A 20,914-nucleotide genomic window follows, 5' to 3' on the forward strand; every position below is an offset into this window, starting at 1 on the left:
CAATAATCTACAAGAGAAAACAGCATGCAAGATCACGCAAAGGAATTCACTTTCCTTTCCATCCCCTTTCTCTCCCTAAAAAGAGGGTAGAAATGGAGGATAATTTCGTCATTTTACAATCACAAAAACGCCCTCTCCCTCAAAGCAAACTACAAGGAAAATCACCCTAAAACCACTCGTTAATACCGAGAGATGTAGCGGGCAAAAGAGGAACTTTGCTGAATTCAAGACGAAAAAAGGGAAAATTGAATATGAAAATTTCCGGAAATCAAACGGGATTTAAAGGCAGAGAGAGAGAGAGAGGGCTTGATGAGAAATCATGGCGACGCGGGACGTCGGAGGGAAGGAGCGGTGGGGGACGTGGGAGGAGCTGGTGCTGGCGTGCGCCGTGAAGCGGCATGGGACCAAGAGTTGGGATTTCGTCGCCATGGAGGTCCAGACTCGGACCTCCTCCCCCTTCCGATTCCTCTCTGCCGATGATTGCAGGGAGAAATACAGAGACCTACAGAGGAGATTCAGAAACGGAGAGGGTAGGAAGGACGAAGAGAAAGAAGAAGAGGAGGAAGAGGAGGAGGAGGAGCAGGAGGGTGAGGGCGAGAGGAGGATGCCCTGGTTGGACGAGTTGAGGAAGATCAGGGTCGACGAACTCAGGCAAGAAGTTGAGCGTTACGACGTCTCGATCGTGTAGGTTTTTCCTCTTCTCTTTTTATTATTCAACGCAAACGCACGATTTTCTCCCTTTTCTTATTTTTTTTACATAAATATAAGTATTTTCCTTTATACGATTTTCACTTTTTTTTCTTTTTATTTTTTGATAGATTTTGGTTGTTTGGAAGATCGCTCCTTTTTTGTTCGGATTTACGATTTTCTGGTGTTTTGGTTCGAAATAGCCTTTTCTTTTTGCGTACGTCTGTACTTTTTTGTATTATTTTCCTTCTGCGAACGAAAAAAGAAAAATCTCTTTTTTTCGGTTTAGTTAGAAGCAAAAACTAATTTTTTTCATCTTTTCTCCGCTTAGAAATTATTATTTCGTTTTTTTATTTTTATGTTTACTTTCGTCCTTTTTTATTCCCTCCCGTAGATCCGAGAGTTTTTGGCCTTGCAACTCTTCATCTTCGTTTTTTGCGCCAAATATTCATATTTTTTCAAAAATTTGTAATTAGCCTAATAAATGATTTTCCTTTTCTTCTTTTTGGTCGTTCGAGTTCTGGTTTCCGTCCGTTCGAGATCTAGATATCTCCTGTTCCTGTTCCCTCTCTATTTTCTACTAATTTCTGTTCTGCGATGGGGACGTTCGAAGATCCGATGGTCTCTTCGTAGACGATATCGTCACTCCGTTTCCGCCCTGTCCCTCCGATTTTTCCTTTAAAAAATCCTTTTTTTTTCTATCTATTTTGCCCTACGGGATTAACGATCTAGGGTTTCCTCGCAGCTCGCTGCAACTCAAGTTAAAGAAACTCAAGGAAGATCGCGAGCGCAGCGTCTCGGAGACGGAGAACGGCCGGAAAGAACCAGATCCGGAAAAGGACGGGCACGGAGAAGAGCCACCCTCACGTTCGAAGCAGGAAGAGACCGATCGAAAGGTCGAGGAGGAGGAGGCGATAGGGATCGATGGAACCGACCCGGAGACCAAGCGGAGAGAATCGGATAGGAAGATCGAGGAATCGGATCGCGAGAACCGGTCCTTCAACGAGTCGAACTCGACCGAGGAGAACGCGAGGACTCGGAAGCCGGAGAGAGCCGACGACGCCGAAGCCGGGGTGCCAGATCCGACCGCCGAACGGCCGTTGGATGAGAGAATGGCTGGAGTCCCGGCGTCTCCGTCCGAGTCGTACAACGGCAGCACCGAGACGATCGCGAAGGATCCGGCGGGGCGATCGTTGCCGAGGGAGGCGGAGCTCGGCGACGTGTACTCCGCTACGAAGGACGCCCCGGCGGGAGGGACCGGTGGCGGCGCCGCGCGGTCCAACGATTCGAGCGCGGAGTCGAAGGACGGCAGCGGCGAGGCGGAAGGGGCGAAGGAGAGCAGCGAGGGGCTGAGCTCCGTCGGCCTCTCGAAGAAGAGGCGGGCGAACAGCAGCAGCGGCGACGACGACGAGCGAGCCTCTGATGCTGTCTCCGCCGGGGACTCTCCGCCTCCGGTCAAGTGCGGCCGCGCGGTCGCCGGTGATCTCAGCCGCCTGCCGGAGCTCCTCGACGCCGTGCGGTCGCACAGCAACGGCTGCGTCTTCGAGCGGCGCCTCGACAGCCAGGTATATGCTCGCCCGTCCGACCAGGTGATGGCGTGAACTTATAATTACTGCGCTGCCCCTGTTTCTTTCCAAGCATTACGATGGTGTCCACCATTTTGCGTTTTGTAAAGGATTGGGCTTTCGCGGGTTCTCGTGTTTTCCCACGGAAGGCGCGTTGAACGGCGTGGTTTTTTCGTAAATTTGTCGCTCTTAATCACGAACGTGCACACTCTGCCTCATTGGTGGCATTTCGGTCATTTACATGGGGCGACCCAACCCTCTAAGTGCAGATCGGGTCGGAATACTGAGATTCTGATCAGGTTCCGCACCTAATCTGTCCCGTATGGGTTGGTTCATCGTCAGCTTTAGATCGTCGTCATCATCGTCATTATCCCATTGCCAGGTGTTTGGCTTCGCAAGTGTCCCATTTTTTACTTTTTCTTTTTCTCTAGTTATTCAAAGAAAAAAAAAAGCCAAACTAACTTGTTTGCTATATATTTCCTGTTTTTTTCTTATTGACACAAGCTAAGGGAATAATCCTAGTGTGGTTCGAACTCGAGACCCCTTGGTTATAATTAGGGGTGTCAAAGGGGTCGGGTTTGGTTGGGACCCAGTTGAAACCTGGATCTGATTTTTGGGTATGGTACTGAGTCCGGACCTGGGTCTAATCAGGTCCACTATAAGAAAAACCATACAGAATTACATGAACCAAACCCAGACTATACCCGGTAAAACTATATTTTTTTATTTATTTTTACATTGAAAAATTGCGGGTCTTAATGGAAACTCGGGTTGGTTCTGGGTCTGATATAAAATTTCACAAACTATACCCGGGTTCATGTATTAATCGGGCCTTTGGGTCTGGACCCGGGTCTTCATAAGGTCTTCTTATTTATCACCATACCTGGACCCTATAGGGTTTGGTTCGGGTTGGATCCGGGTAAACCAGGCCCGTTGACACCCTAGTAACTAATAGCGCGCCGTTTGATGCTTGCGTTATTACATTTAACGATTTTTTTTGTGATTTACGTTATCCTAAAATCATGCAGTTTAGTTTTGTTTAGCCAAACAAAGTGTTTGCAACGCTCTGATTTGTTGGCTTGTTTAACAAAAAAGAGCATAAGATGTTTTTTTTTTTTTGCGAGAAAGGCTCGAAATGCATTGAGAGAAAGTCGTCAGTTGTAATTTGTTTGTTTCCTCGCCTCTAGTCCAATCGGAAGGTTGGACCGTTGGCCGGCTTTGTGTAAACAGCTGACAAGTTTCGGGGGCCCTTCATAAATTAGGTTTTTTTAGTGGGCCCGGATTTGGTGCAATCACGTTTCACAAAATAAACTTGCTGCCACACATGTTGATGGGCCCCATAGAGTCCCGACTCCCGCCCCACGAACCGGAGGCTCAGGACGTATCGGGGTACGTGTTGCTTAGTTAGGCAAAGAATCACGTTTTTTAGTATAATGGGATCGCACCTGATCCTGACTCGGACTTAAGCTTTCTCTAGTGTCCCTGAATGGATCGGATCGTTGTTTGCTTTTTGTCTGTCAGGATACGATGTATTACCGGAGCTTGATAAGGAAGCACGTAGAACTGGGGACGGTGGCGACGCGAGTAGAAGAGGGGCACTACTCGAGCACACTGGAGTTCTTCAGAGACCTGCTGCTTCTGTTCAACAACGCCCTCGTTTTTTACCCCAAGAACTCGCCGGAGTCCACCGCGGCGGGTCTCCTTCGGGACCTCGTCACCAAAGAGGTGATGCCCAACTCCATCCGGAAACCCGAACCCAAAGAAGATCCCTCCCCGTCTTCCGATACGAAAGATCAGCCCAAACCCAGTTCAGACCGTACCGGTTCGCAGCCCTCCAAGCCAGTGAACCCCGTCCCCCCGGCTGTGGTTAGCAGAAAGCGCAGCACCCTCGCTGCGTCTCAGCCGGACGCCGCGAAACCTTCGCCGCCTAAAGTGGAACCGGAGCCGACACCTTTGGAGGAGCCAGAAAGACCCGGTTCGTCTGAGGTAAAGGAAGCCGAGACTGAATCGAAGAAGAGGCCGGCGAAGGGGTCGAGGACGAACAAGACCCGCGCGAGTATGCTATCGGCGAAGAACCCGCCCAGCTCTTCGAACCACCAGAACCCGAACTCGGGCTCCAACCCCAGTCGGAGCTTCGCGGAGGCGACGGCGGCTTCGAAGGGGGTGATGAATGCTGGCGGAGGGGAGAAAACGGAGTTTCCGTCGAAGAAGCGGAGCGCGGCCGCGGCGAACTTCCTCGATAGGATGAAGAGGACTAGTGGCGGTCAGACGACGACGACGACCATGACGGCTCTGGCTGGGAGCTTGATGGAGAAGTTGAAGAGTCCGGGTGGTGGTGGTGGGAGAGGAGGCGGAGACCCTCGGAAGGGAGCAAGGGACGGCAGGAAGGAGACGGGTTCGCGGCAGGGAGGTGGCGGAAAACAAAAAGCGCCGGTGGTGTCGCCGCCCAAGAGGGGAGTGGGTCGGCCACCAAAGAATGGAGCGGCAGGGAGGCAGAGGGCAGCGAAGGAAGCGGAGGTTGCCTCGCCAACGCCCCCCCCGTCCAGAACAGCCAGGAAGCGGGCGCGGAGGTGATCGGTCGGCGAGGGTAGGTTTGGGATTTTGTATATTTGTAACGTTTATGGGTTTTTTACCCCTTTTTTTTATTTTATCTATTTCTTTTTTAATCTTATTTTTCTCTGTCTGGATGATAAATTGCATGGATGGTTCAGATTTGACGGTGGGACGTGATCCGCGTGAAAATTGCTAGTTTGCACACATTAACCGTAGGTTCGAGCCGAACACGAACATTAGTGTTCTGGTATTTTTTCTTCTTTTTTTTCAAACAGATTATCTGGAGCTCAACCCTACGGGGCTAGAGTTCAAATGCTATTACTTACAACTTTGATAAATAAGCTGGGTCGTTTACATGGAGCTCATCATGGACTCGGGCTCGGCTTTGCCAAGCTCGTTCATCTCATTTATCATACCTAGTCAGGTGCAACGATAAGGACATTTTAGCTTTAAATTTATACCATCGGGCTTTCTTTAATCACGTTAAAATGAACAAAAAAGGGCAGCTGTATTTGTTTCTTTACCGTTTTTAAATTGAGAGATTTTGGTTAGTTTTGCTTAACGAAATTTTATTCCTAAAAGTAAAGGAATGAAAAGCGGTTTTTTTCTGAGCCTTGACCTTTTCCTTTTTTGTTACATACGGTTGAATGTGTTTATATTGGGGATATACGTTGGATCCGGTCCAGATGCATGCAGTATTGAATCCTACATAATTGGGTATGGCCTGGACATTTTTGGATGGGACAATGAATCTGGATCTGATTAGCTTAGATAGCCAATCAGATAACGCCCTTTTATAAGTGCCAGGCTTTGGACATTTTAGGGATGTAAATGGTTTGGATTCTGTTTGGATGCATCCCTTACAGAATCCTACCTAATCGGACATTGGCTATTCCGATTAGGATTAGGATTCGGATTCGGATTCCAATGAAAAAGGGCAGTCCCAAATCTGGATTCACGTACTTGGATTAGAATAACCATGCATTCAAACCCGAAAACATATCTGCATCCAATTATTAATTGGACGTGACTTGTTTTGCAGAGTCGGATTCAGTTCAGATATCAGAAAAAATAGGATCCGTTGACATCCCTGTATTAGTTGGATTCAGATGTAAAACTCTAAACCCAATATGATGATGAATTAGGTTTAATTTTAACTGTGTTAAAATTATCAGTGAGCATGCTGTTGAGTTGATCAGATCCAAGATCTTGGATAAAAAGTCGTCCAAGGTACCTTGTATATGGGTGATGCAAACATGCTGAATGGGGTTTTCAGCTTTTTCGGTATTTTTCTTTTTTTGTGATTCCAACCCATAGATGGGTTCATCATGGTTAATTTATTAGAAATTCACACCTGCATCATGTGTTTTTTTTTTACTAAAAAAGCGATATTTGAAGCCTAAAAAATTTACAAAAATGTTGGACTGTTGATTTTTTGAAACGTACAAAAACGACCCATGTGCCAGAATTGAATACTCCTAGAGCTGATCTCTATAAAATTATAAAAAGTAGGTAGATCACATTTGTATGGTCAGAGTTTAAAATAAAACAGAAAAGGCTCCAAAAACCTATTTAGCATGTTTTACATAACATATTTCACTTGGCATATTTGCATCACCCCACATTATACTATTATTTGAGTGCATCCTAGCTGTTCATTTTGCAGCCTGTGATTAGGGATGGCAGTGGACCGGGGGAAAGCGGGGCCCCGCCTCGCCCCGTTTGGACCGGGGATGAAGGGTATGAAACGGGGATGGAGGCAGGGACGAAGGTTAAAATCCATCCCCGTCCGGGGGTGGAGGCGGGGATGGAGGACATGAAACGGGGATGAAGGCGGGGGTGGAGGATAAAATCCATCCCCGCCAGGGAGGCGGGGTTGGAGACCTTGTCCCCCGCCCCGCCCCACTGCCATCCCTACCTGTGATGCCGTGCATCTGATGTGTAAACAAGCCCATCTATGGAAAGGGCGTTTATCTGTAACCTTTTTTGGTGCCGTTCATCTTGACGATGAATGGTATCTAAGGCAATGTTGTCAGTATCCATGCGAATCGGCCTCAATCGCCTGATATATATATATATATATATATATATATATCGTCAGAAAATCGATTCAAAACTGGTTTGAACGGGCTAATTTTCAAAAAAATCTAAAATTACATCGATACAAAAGTTTCTATAAGTACGAGGACACTAAGTTTCTAACCTTAAGCATTTAAAGAAATCATTTTATGCAATTTTCAAGTGTTTTACAAAATAGTACTCGACTTATTCAAACTTTTTAAAAATGGTCTTTGAGTGAAGCACTGTTCGTTTTCTTTGCTTGTAATGGTCACTGTCATAGGAAATTGACAACTGTTAACCTCAAGAACCCTTTTGCAAGGGTTTAAAGAAGGGCAAACATGATTTTACAAAAGTGCGTACAAGATTATATCTCAAATGGGGTTTGGCGTAGTGGGATGGGACCTAGCTTGCTAGGCAGGTGGCTTAAGTTCAAATCCCATGTAACACCCTAAAAAAATCTAACCATTTAAAACTTTTACATTTTGAGAGAATTTTTTTTGTTGGTTAGAACTTTTTAATAACCGTTATGTTGCAACCTTACCAAATGCTAGAAGCACCGCATGAGGGCAAGCACAAGCATATTATAATGCTATTAGCATAAGGTTCAGTATGAAACCACCTATAATTTAACCCGATTGGATTTTATTACATTAGGAAAGTCTTAAGAAAACCAAAATCTTAAAGATTATGTGAAAACAAATTATTCTAAAATGGTTAAGATCTTCAATGAGATCACGAGAGAAGCAATTAAGAAAAAGTAAATCATATGAACATTTTCAAACCACATACAACAACAACAACAACAACAACAACTACGCCTTCATCCCAAAATAATTGGGGTCGGCGATATGAACCAAAAAAGAAAATCATTATGGGCCTTCCACATGAATCCTTCTCCTCCAATCATTTCTATCCAATGCCATGTCCTTGGTGAGGTTCAAAGCATTCATATCCTTTCCTATCACCTTCATCCATGTCTTCCTAAGCCTACCCCGACCTCTTTTAACTAATATATTTTCCCATTTCTCCATCCTTCTAACTGGAGCATCATTAGGCCTTCGCCGAATATGTCCAAACCACCGTAAACGATTCTCTCTCATCTTATTTTCAATGGGTGCAACGCCTACCTTCTTACGTATCTCCTCGTTCTGAATCTTATCTTTTATTGTATTTCCACACATCCATCTCAGCATACGCATCTCAGCTACACTCATTTTTTGAATATGATGTCTCTTAGCAGCCCAACATTCCGTATCATATAGTAAAGCAGGCCTAATAGTCGTCCTATAAAACTTTCCCTTCAACCGCAATGGCATTCTACGATCGCACAACAATCCAGTTGCACTTTTCCATTTCATCCACCCAACCTTTATCCTATGATTTACATCTCCATCAATTTCTCCATACTTTTGAATGATAGATCCCAAATATTTGAAAAAATCATCCACCGGTATTTCCTGCTCACCAAGCTTCACTACACTCTCATCATTACTTCGTTGCTTACTAAACCGACATTCCATATATTCTGTCTTACTCTTACTCAATTTAAAACCTCTTGCTTCCAATGTTTGTCTCCATAATTCTAACTTAGCATTAACCCCAGCTCTAGACTCGTCAATCAAAACAATATCATCAACAAACAACATACACCACGGTACATTTTCTTGAATTGATCTCGTAAGCTCATCCATCACTATTGCAAATAGGAAAGGGCTTAAAGCAGATCCTTGATGTAACCCAACCGTTATAGGAAAATTGGTTGTCACCCCTCCACAAGTGCGGACATTGGTTACTACTCCTTCATACATATCTTTAATTATTTTAATGTACTTAAGAGAAACACCTTTCTTCATCATTGTCCACCAGAGAACGTCCCTAGGTACTCTATCGTATGCCTTCTCTAAATCAATAAAAACCATATGCAAATCTTTATTCCTCTCTCTATTTCTCTCGATAAGTTATCTAAGAAGATGTATAGCTTCCATAGTTGATCTTCCAGGCATAAAACCAAATTGATTCTCCGATATCATGACAACCTTCCTCAACCTAGACTCAATCACCCTCTCCCAAAGTTTCATAGTATGACTCATGAGTTTTATACCACGATAGTTTGTGCAATCTTGTATATCACCCTTATTTTTATATAGAGGCACCAAAGTACTCTTCCTCCACTCATTAGGCATCTTATTTGTCCGCCAAATCTTGTTAAAAAGATTTGTCAACCATTCTAAATCTTTCTCTCCCAAGCATTTCCAAGCCTCGATAGGAATACCATCTGGGCCAACTGCCCTTCTTGATTTCATTTTCTTCAAAGCCTCTGCAATTTCTTTTTTTTGAATCTTGCGCATGAAGTCACGATTCATCTCATGAAAAGGAATAGAGAAGTCTCCAAGATCCTGAGCATGACTTTCATTAAATAGCTTATCAAAATAATTTTTTCATCTCTCCTTAATCTCCTCATCTTTGACTAAAACCCTTTGTGTTTCATCTTTGATACATCTAACCATACCCAGATCCCTCGATTTCCTATCTCTCATCTTTGCAAGCCTATAAATATTCTTCTCGCATTCTTTGGTATCCAACTTGTCATAAACCTCCTTATATACCTTATCCCTCGCATTCTGAACTACTTTTTTAGCTTCATTCTTTGTTATCATATACTTCTCCAAATTCTCCTTATCACGACTCTTACTTAGATTTCTATAACACTCTCTTTTAACCTTAATAGCTAATTTGACATCCTCGTTCCACCACGATGTATCCTTACCTAGCGGTGCACCGCCTTTAGACTCACCCAATACCTTCTTAGCCACCTTTCTCATGCCACCCGCTATCTTATTCCACATTGATTCTGAATCCTCCTCGAGACACCAATCAGCTTCCTTAACTACCTGCTCTACAAACATTCCTTGTTTAGCTCCTTTCAGTGCCCACCACTTAATTCTAGGATCTATCCTATGTCTATCCTTTTGCGACATTGTCTAATTCTAAGATCTAAAATTAAGACTCTATGTTGTGTAGCTACACTTTCTCTCGGTATAACCTTACAATCGATGCAACAACCCCTATCTCTCTTTCTAAGTAGGAAAAAATCTATCTGACTCGTATTAACCCCACTTTTAAATGTTACTAAGTGAGACTCCCTCTTCCTAAACCAAGTGTTTGCTAAGATCATATCATAGGACAAACCAAAATCTAAAATTCTTTCTCCACTTTCGTTTCTTTCTCCTATACTATAGCCTTCATGGATACTCTCAAAACCATCCCTACTAATGCCTACATGCCCATTAAGGTCACCGCCGATAAAAAGCTTTTCTCCATAAGATATCCCTTGTACTACTCCATCTAAATCTTCCCAAAATTGACGCTTAATGGAATCATCTAAACCTACTTGAGGAGCATAAACACTAATAATATTAATAATATCTGTACCTAATACTAATTTAATAAGTAAAATCATATCATCCTTCCTACGGACCTCAACTACATTATCTATAAACTCACGGCTCATAACAAGCCCTACTCCATTCCTATTCCTATTTATTCCTATATACCAAATCTTATATCCCCAAGGTTCTATCACTTTTGCTTTCTCACCTACCCATTTGGTCTCTTATAGACATAAAATATCAATCTTTCTCCTACACATAACATCTACTAACTCTACCAACTTACCAGTTAAAGACCCTATGTGAGGCTAACCTAAGTTTATGGTCTTGGACTAACTTCTTTACCCCCACCCGTCCAACAAAGTGAGGGAACCCTTGCCTATTTGATACCACACCCGGGCGCCGGTGTGACGCGTCGCTTCCGGGCGACGACCTAGCAACCCTTGCCCATTTATCACTGCCTTTGAACCTATAGAGTACAGCGCGTCGCTCAGTAGGGAACGCCCCAACGAAATTCTCATATTGGTTCATATTCATAGGGTATGACTAAGTTTTTATACTGGCTGTCACAGGCCTACCGCAACCCTCCTCCTTTATCCGGGCTTGGGACCGGCAGTGTATAACTAAACAGTTATACATAGGCAGAGTTTTTCAAACCACATACGAAAAAAATAAAATAAACATCCATAGAATTTTATCATTTCAAAACATCCAAGTTTATCAATCTTTACACGTTTTTAAAATAAAACATGTCTAAAAATAACACAAGGACTGGTCTCTCCAAAGGGGCGAAGAAGGTAACAGTGAAACCCCCCGAGGATGCAACTCAACACACCCTTTGCATCACTCATCCACAATGATATCTATAAATATTGTTGGGCATTAATTCAAGTTTTCCAATAGAAAATACCAATACCCAACTTGAAGAAAACATATCAAACATTCACGGATAATAACATGATGCATCATACAACAAGACGGTGGATAAGAAAACACACTATAACTCATGTGCTTAAGCTATTTTATAACATGCACACAATAGGCATTTCATCACAAATTAATCATTCCACCGACAATCACATTTCAGCATAATCATATTCAAATGCTTCATAAAGCATAAACAATATGCATTGAGGACATATCAGTTCATAACATTGCATCTCATATGAATTCATAACGTATAAGTTATTGCATTTCATAATCAAGTTCATTCACAATATTCAAGTCCAATACATTTTGCATTTCATATGCATATGCATTCAATATAAGCAAATCCATAACATGATTTCATATACATTCATTCATTTGCACATTCAAAAAATAGGTCATTGACATGACCAAGCAGTGTAACTCATACACACTTGCATCTTAATGCATTACACTCACATCACTTGACCAAACCTGCATGTCTTACATGTATTTGCATTGTGATGCAAAACAGCCATAACCATTGGTACAATAAACATGTCAACCACACGTGACCAAACAAGAGATCTTTTACATTCATATGTATGCTCATATGCATTAGCATTCAATAACATAATTAGAACACAATTGCATATTATGACATTTATACATATAACATTTCTAATGCATTGTTTCTCTTTATTAAATAAAAACCCATAAAGTACAAACATAAGTATTTACAACTAATACAATCATTTGAGGTGTTCATTATTCTATGTGTTTTATTTTTCCCCGAAGGCCTATTGGAGCGCAGTCCCCTGCGATAAGCACAACATGAATATTCATATTTGGCTAAAAGAAGAGCCTAAAGCTACAGTATCCTTTTAAGGCCAAACTTGAACACATCGCAAGGCGACAAATAACACGGTATGCATACCAAACTCTTTGCAGAGATAAAGGCAGTATCACTTAGGACACATTGGTAGTCCAGTCTTCTAACCTACGTGGGACAGGGACAAAAGTGCCTCTAGCCCTAAAAAAACTAATTCAATCCCACGAGGCTTGTACCACCCACCTCTTCAAGTGAATATGGTTGATCGTCAAAACAGCTCTCCAAAGGCATACCGACCAAGCCCTCGGATAGGTTCTCAAAACAGCTCCCAAAGGAATACCAACCATACCCAGGCCGACCTTCAGAACAGCTTTATGCAGGAATACCGGACAAACCATAGTGGTTTTCAAGTACAACTCCCACTTTTAGGGAATTGCCACCACTCAAACAAGGCTATCTTTATTGTTAAGGTCATAAGTAATTATTTATGATTTTTACAAAGGCTCTGACCTTCAAGGTCGCATCCAAAAGATTGAACTGTCTCAAAAATGCTATGCCAAACATCATGCATAGATAGCCACATATATTGGGTCTCAACGCTCCAAATCATGGACATGCACCATATCACTCATGATTCCAAGTATGTCACAAATCATTTAACATCATACTTATGTCACAATTAACATGTATATGCAATACATCTCATACAAACATGCTTCTAACCGAGCATTAGCTATATTCGCAAACATAGCATCCAATAGCATGCATTGACATAAAAAGAATTCATGACATTCCTAACATGCTTCACAACAAATCACAATTCATATACGATATACTTCAATCATTTATGTATATCATAGTTTTAAACATAACATGCATCAAACCTATTACAAATCCCTACATGACATGCTCTATGCATTCATGCATAACATAAGTTCAAAAATAGCATGCTCCGAATAATTCACCAATTTATACAAAGCATTCTTTAACAAGATGTAGTCTCTTACACGACATGATTTAATCATACGTGCACACATAAATTCTCACACAACACATACTATTCATACATATTATACAAAACATTAAAATCGACCCATGAATACACATTGATCATTACAATAAGGGTACATGCATAGGCACACTCTCTATCTCTATTACTCTAAAGCCATGTCTAGCATGACCTCCGTACCACAACAAGAAAAATATACTTCATATTTTCACTAATTTATGTGATGCTTTGCATGGGAGCATGACCCCAACTACAACACAAAACACACTTCAAATATTGGCTATACCATGTCATGCTCCCCATGACCTTCAATTTCTTTCATATATGCATGACTCTTTCATTACGCATACATACCATAACATGTCATTCATTTTTTTAACAATATTTTCAATATCATTGCATTTACAATGAGCATCGCATCACTTGATGTCTCATAATGCATTTGTACCTGCCAAGCATATAATTCATGCATATAGAATTTATAATTTATCATATTCATTTGCTTATGAATATCAACTCATATCCATGCATTTAGAATATACATTTTAACCTATTCATAAGCATGTGCATAAACATATACTCATGCATCTAGAATCTAAATTTTTAGATATTCATAAGCATATCTACTCACGCATTTAGAATCTAAGTTTTAACATAATCATATGCATGCAAATCAATACATATCCATGCATTAAAATTTAGATTTTTAATATAATTATTTGCATGTAAATCGACACATATTCATGCATTAGAATCTAGATTTTAACGTAATCATTTGTACGTAAATTAATACATATCCATGCATTAAAATCTAAATTTTTAACATAATCATTTGCATGTAAATTGATACATATCCATGCATTAGAATCAAGATTTTTAACATAACCATATGCATGTAAATCAACATTTACACATGCATTAGAAATCTAAATTTTTAACATACCCATACTTGTATAAATCAACACATATCATGTTACATAAAATACATACGAAATTTTTTTCACAAACATGTAAAAATAGCTAAAAACATACTTTAAAGGCCTTACAAAAATCTGAAAATTAATTTCTCATGTAGGCATTTCATCGAACACTTGGTGTGTAGTGTGCTCACTATGTAGGAATCAATCTCTAACAAATTACTTAAAATACATTATAAATGCAAGATTAAGTACAATATAAACTATGTTAATCATCTAACACATTAAATCAACTAATTAAGTCAAAAACTCAACTAAACTAGCATGAAAATCACTAATTAGGGATGATACAAACATGTATTACATAATAAATACTCAAATACGTAATCTACAAGGAGGATAGAGGTAATCCTACCTCAAAAATACGAAATCCTCAAAAATTTTGGATAATGAGGGTGGGTGAATCACCAAAATCGTGGGTGGTGGTTCTTCCAGCAAGAACAGTGGTGATCAACTCCAAATCGTCCTCCAAGATGGGCGTCCCACACAAATAAGGTGACAAAGGGTTGAAGGTCGGTTTTGGGGTTCTCTCTACCAAAATGCAAGGGAGAGGGATCAATTTCCTCAAATGGGTGAGTGAAGAGAGTGAAACGAGTGTGAGAGAGAGGGTTTAACGGTTTTTACAAAGAAGAAGATGGAAGAGAGGAGAAATAAGAGGGAGAGTTAGGGTTTTTCTCAAAATCCAAAGGAAAAAGAGGAGTGGGTGTTTCAGCTGGAGCAAAAAGAGAGAAGAAAGAGAGGAGTCCAGTGCCCTAGCGTGGGCTCCATTCTTTCCGTTCTCTTCTCTTTGTGCGCATAACTCAAACCGGGTCTGGATCAGGTCCCAACCCATATGGGTCGGTTCTCATCCAAAACGCACCAAAAGAAACAAAAAATAAACTAAAATAAATACAAGGAAAAAGCAAAAAAAATACAAATAAAAATGAAAATAGTTAAGCAAATAAAAAAGAATAAAACAAAAAATTAAAATTCCAAAGTGATGCAAATCCAAGAAAAAAATACATATCACCACTAAATTGGGTCGACCCATTGGGTCCAAACCCGATCGGACACCAAGTCCACAATAGATATCCATTTTATACTAAAAAATCATCAAAAAATGTGCTACAACCTAAAAAACTCCATATTAAACCATTTTAATTGTAACAAATCATGAAATTTAAATATTTAACTCATGCCGCTCCACTCACATAGATAAAATGCACATTTTATAAAAAAATTAACTTCTTAAAATTTCACAGGTCTTGCGTATATGCTGCCAAGACAGTGATTGCGGCTAGGTCTCTTATCCTAGGGGTGGTTTTTCTATATAAAAAAAAAACAAAGAACCAACAGGGGCTCCGCTTGTCTGGCAGGAGCATTTCGTGGGCGTGACCTTGTGTTGGGGCGTTGCAAGTTCAAACCTCAAATCGTACAGTTGTATAATTGGTAGGGGTCTGCCTAACTCCAGCTTTCTCTACAACAACAAAAAGGATTCATGTGGAAGACCCAGAATGATTTTCTTTGTTGGTTCATATCGCTGACCCCAATTATTTTGGGATGAAGGCGTTGTTGTTGTTGTTGTTGAGCTTAAAAAAACAGAGATCATTTTCCAATAAAAAGAAAGACCATCATTTAAAGGTGCACTGCGTTAAGAAAAAGATCTCATGAAAAATTAAAATATATGTCATTGGGACAAGCCATTTTGACTGTGTCACTGTGTCCCAAGAGACACCAGTGGACACGACTGGCACATGCACACATTCATTTTAATAATTTTTAATATTATTTTAATAAAATGCATTTTAAATATCAGAAAATAGTGTTTTATTTATTAACAAATAAAAAATTTTGCGTGACCTTGTACCCTATTTTTCAAAAAATAAAATAAAATAACTTGCACATCATATCCACATTGTGTTGAGTGGTATCCATATCTTTGTGACAAAAATTAGAATTTTTAGCTCTTTTGGACAAATATTGAAAAAAGCTCAATACTTAATTAAGGGCCTGTTTGGAATCTCGGCGCTGGGATGGGTGTTTATGCATTTGGTGTTCCCGAGGCAAAATCTTGGTCAAACTCCCATGGTGGTCTCGTTTGGAATCTCGGCACTAGGATGAGAGTTTATGCATTTGGGATGGAAAGTGAGGCACTTTCTCTTTTGTATTTACACTAAAAGGATGGATTTGGCAGCTAGAAGCGGTAGCTGGCAATTCCTCGAATGCATAAACTCCATAAACACCCATCCCAGCTACCCATCTCAAATAGGCCCTAAGGCGCTATGCTTGGGAGCAATGAAATGGTATTCAAAACACTGATTTAGTGTGTTGCCAAAATATCTTGTCTGGCAGGAGCAGTTTGTGCATGTCACCTTGTGTTGGGATGGTGCAAGTTCAAATCCCAATTGTACTATTGTATAACTAGTAGGGGTCTGCCTAACCCCAGCTTTCTCTATCTAAAAAATTTTTGTCTGCCAATGCATGATGTTGAGAAATGGAGTTGCCAAAAAACATCCTTTTGTCAATGGTGTTGAAATGTGGTGTAACGCATTGTTTCAGCAAAGCCACTGCTCCCAAACATCATGAGAGAACCGGGAAACCACAACTCCCAAACATAGACAAAAAGGCACAGAAAATTTTAAAATGAATAAAATCTGTCAATTGAAAAATACAAACTATCACGATTATCTGAACTTGATTAAAAAATCAATAGGTTATTTGTATGAAACATGTATATCACTATGTTGGCATCACCAGAAAAACTCTCTAAGGCCACCTTTGAAACACCCATTTCACATGAAACACAATTTAGACAAGAAAGTTCTTCCCTAGGGGTTGGGGTGCGACACAGATTTCATATAAAACTGCGCATTTGAGGCGATAACCTGCTGGACCTAGGCTAAAACCCGTGAGCAACGGGCCGGCCTGGCCTGAAAATGGACTGGGCTGGCCCGGTCAAAGCCCGACCCATCAAATGACAGGCCGGGCTAAAGGTTCAGTTCAGGCTGGCCCATTGAGAAAACCGCCATCTATGGCCCTCCCATTAAGGTCGTGAGCCTAAACCGGGCATGCCAGGCTGAATATATATACACATAATATTTATAGTAGAGCATAGGTGCTTGAACATTAAGTGATTGTCATTAGTGTTTGATGGGTTTTTCAGTTATTTTTTTTTAAATTCAGACCATGTGATTGATTTTATAGGGATCAGCTTTTGAAGTCTTCAATTCTAACACGTGTGGGTTTTTATAAGGCTAAAAAAATCAACAGTCCAAAATCTTTGTAAATATTTGAGGCTCTAATATCATTTTTTTTTCATGGAAAACACATGATCCAGGTGTGAATTCTTCTTAAATCAACCATGCTCAACAAAACCTAAAAAAAAAAATATTGAAAGAGCAGAAAAACCCATCAAACACGAATCACAAGCACCTAATGTTCAAGCACCTGCGCTCTACTCTCTTTATCAGTGTTGTGAGAGGCGTAGGTGTACGCCTCAGAGGCGAAGCGCAGGCTCAACGCCTCACTTCGCCTCATCGCATTTAACAACCTTGCTCTTTATATATATATATATATATATATATATATATATATATATATATATATATATATATATATATATATATATATATATTCATGTTGGGCTAGGTGGGCCCGTGACCCAGCCCATGTCGGCCCCAGTTCGGACCAGGACAGCCAATGGCTCGCTAGGCTGGGCCGGCCTGCGGGCTGCCTGACCCAGTGCCCACCTCTACTGCCCATGCATGCACCTGGCTTTTGTTTCAGCTCAGGTGGGGAAAGAGGCCCATTTGGTACCAATATTAGCCTTTTTCTTTTGTTCTAAAGCCACGAAAGTCTTCTTGATGATGTTGTCCAGGGAATCTCTGACTGGAGCCCGCTTATGAAAAGCACCCGTACACCCAGTGGGAATTGAATCTGGAACGAAAAGGTCAATACCTTATCCCCAATGCTGCTACCACTCAAGACGACAAGGGGCAGTTGTCCTAGCCATGAAGGTTGAAGTACCATTTGGGTGGATAGGCTCACTCTGATGTCCCGGATTCCTTTTGCTGTAGCCCTTCCATCATGAATGTAAGTAATATCTCAGACGGATTCGGGCCAAGTACCCGAACCCGGACGAACAGCCCAGCCGGATGGCCACCCTTACTTCCAAATATGGCCTATTTTGAATCCGACACATTATTTCTGGATTATAATCTTTATAGTGAGATCTGTATGTTGATTAAGATCAGAGTCGGATTTGCTAACTCGGTTTTCTTTCAGATTTGGATCTAATTTGGATGCATATAAAAATCTAATCGAGTATCATTTTTTACATTTAAAGAGCTGTTTTTTAATCTCGAATTAGGATCTATATTGTACATTTCAAATTCGGATTCAGATTCAGATCTAACAAAACCCAGGGCGTATCCGGTCCATTTGCAGCCCTACCCAAAACCAAATAAGACATTGGTGAAACACAACAGTAATAGATTGTTTTTTTTTTTTTTTTTGCCACACTGGGAGATCTCTTCTGTCTCCATTCTCCAATTCTGGACCCGTAGACCCGACCCACCCCACCCTACCCTGCCAGGCTTTAAGCCTTTTTCCTTCTCTCTGACCAGCATCCTCCGTGATCTGCCTCCCTCCGCCGGCATCCTCCGTGACCTGTCTCTGACCAGCATCCCCTTCGCCTGAGGCATCCTCTCTCCGACCGGCGTCCCCCTCACCTGAGGCATCCTCTCTCCGACCAGTGTCATTCACCAACGGTGCTCCCACATTCCCTCCCTCTTCTCTTTTTCTTTGTAAATGCATGCTTGCTTGGTTGAGGTTGATTGTTCATGAACGGTTGGAAGGAGAAAAATTTCTTCTTTTTAGGGTTTTCTTGATGTATTGATGATTTTGTGTACCGGGTATTGGTTAAATTGTGTTTTTTTGTGATTGGTATTGAGAGGCTTCTGATTTTGAGAGGAAATCAGAGAACAAAGATCTTTGGTTCGATCTGATGGTTTTTTTTTTTGGATGGTATTCTTTTGTTGGTAGCTTGGAAACAAGGTGGAACTTTGGTTGTTCTTCTTGTTTTTGATGGGCGTATATGTGTTTTTCTCGAGAAAGGGCGCTAGTTTTACTCAGGTCCAACTTCAAAAGGGAACCATAAGGTTGTGTTTGAAGTTGGACCCACAAGTATTGGGAGGGAAAGTGAGGAAGGAGAATCGGTTCTTGTGAATTTGGTCCACATCAAGGCCTTGACATATTCAGACGTGGACCCAATTATCTTAGGGGTAAACAAAACCCGGTTCCGGATTTGATTGAGTCTAGATCAGTAAAACTTTGATTGGGACCTCTTTTTCAGAAATTTCAACACCAGGTGTGGACATATTATAGAAGGAAAAAAACAAAAAAGGTTGGGGGAAGGTGTCTTTTTGGACTTCACATTGTTCCTAGGGATGGCAGGACCGGTGGGTGGGCTCGTCCTGTTTAGGCCGGGGACAGAGGACATGAAATGGGAATGGAGGCAGGGATGTAGGTTAAAATCAAAACCGGGGATGAACTTACGCTTTCCCCGCCTCTGTCGCCCCGTCCCCGATCCCTGTTAGTAAAATAACTAAAATGCCTTTAGGGATAGCAGTGGATCGAGGAGAAGCATACCCTGCCTCGCCTCGCCTCGTCCCGTTTGGACAGGGGATGAAAGACATGAAACAAGGATGGAGGTGGGGATGGAGGGCAGAATTTTGAGACGGGACGGAAGTGGAGACCTTGGCTCTCTCCCCCGCCCCTGCCTCGTCCCCGATCCCCATTAGTAAAATAACTAAAATTCCTTTAGGGATAGCAGTGGATTGCGGAGAAACGGACCATGCCCCGCCTCGCCCCGTTTGGGTCGGGGATGGAGGACATGAAATAGGAATGGAGGTGGGAATGGAGGTTAAAATCAAAACCTGTGGGGGGATGAAGGTGGGGATGGAGGGCGAAATTTTGAGACGGGGTGGGGGTGGAAACCTTGGCCCCCACCCCGGTCCACTACCATCCCTAATTGTTTCATGGATGCATCCTTAATCGACAAGATGTACAATTTTCAGAGATTCTGATGCGGTTTCATGGATAAAAACTGCAAATTTATAGCTTTAATAGGAGTTGAAAAGACAAACATCCGGATTGGTTTTCAGATCCTCGAGTGTGTACTTTATGTATATGGTTCTATTCAAATATGGGCAAGCCCCACTTAACCCTGCTTGCTAATAAAAAAACAAAGAAAGGCCACGAAATGCAAAAAAATTAAAGGATAACAAAAATTAGCATTCTAAGTTTTTCATATTATTTCCAAACCTAACATGCTTTAGCAAGAATTTTGCTTCCCACTAAATGGTCCACCCACATGTTCTCACTTTAAAAATTCGTAACATGTTTTTCAGTAATCTTACCATAAAGATGTGATTTCTATGGTTGAAAACCTGAATCAATTCTTGGATCAAGAATTTTATGTATAGATAGGATTTTAAAAATCAATAGTTCATAAATTTTTGACATTTGTTTTACATTATAAAATCTTGCCTACACAAAAGATTAGATTCAATTGTCTATCTGTAGGTTTTTTACCATGGAGATCGCATCAGTATGGTCGAATTTGCTAAAACCATCTCTAAATATGATTTGTGAAGGTAAGAGTGCATGGGTGGATCATTCCCTTTTGCGGGTGCACACACACACACACATATATATGTATATATATATATAGTAGGTGGTAGCTGCCTACTGCCAGCCTACCAAGCTTTAAAAGGGTTTTTTCTATTTTTTTCTAAAATCCAACCATACAGATGTGATCTACATGCATGATTTTTATAGGAATCTACTCTTGGATAGCCCGATAGATTTTTATAAGATTTAAAAATTGAAGATCTACAATTCTCAAAAATATTCAATACTTAAAAAATAATGTTTTCTATCAAAAACATGATCCA

General features: G+C 41.1%; 1 protein-coding gene across 2 annotated transcripts; it reads left to right on the forward strand.

Annotated features, from left to right (window-relative positions):
• The first annotated feature begins 263 nt into the window (after nucleotides 1-263).
• On the forward strand, nucleotides 264-4,920 carry LOC149830401 (uncharacterized). 2 transcript variants are annotated; one of them, XM_090016495.1, is made up of 3 exons: nucleotides 264-684; nucleotides 1,433-2,252; nucleotides 3,774-4,920. In XM_090016495.1, exons 1-3 carry the CDS (start codon nucleotides 320-322, stop codon nucleotides 4,824-4,826), a joined length of 2,238 nt encoding a protein of 745 aa, XP_089872621.1. In that variant the 5' UTR covers nucleotides 264-319; the 3' UTR covers nucleotides 4,827-4,920. The 2 variants fall into 2 exon arrangements, with proteins under 2 accessions (XP_089872621.1, XP_089872620.1); XM_090016494.1 differs by having other exon boundaries at nucleotides 266-684; nucleotides 1,433-2,276.
• Nucleotides 4,921-20,914: the final 15,994 nt, after the last annotated feature.

This window comes from Nuphar pumila, chromosome 8 (genome assembly GCF_984573655.1).
Source record: "Nuphar pumila chromosome 8, dmNupPumi1.hap1.1, whole genome shotgun sequence".
NCBI classification, from domain to species: domain Eukaryota; kingdom Viridiplantae; phylum Streptophyta; class Magnoliopsida; order Nymphaeales; family Nymphaeaceae; genus Nuphar; species Nuphar pumila.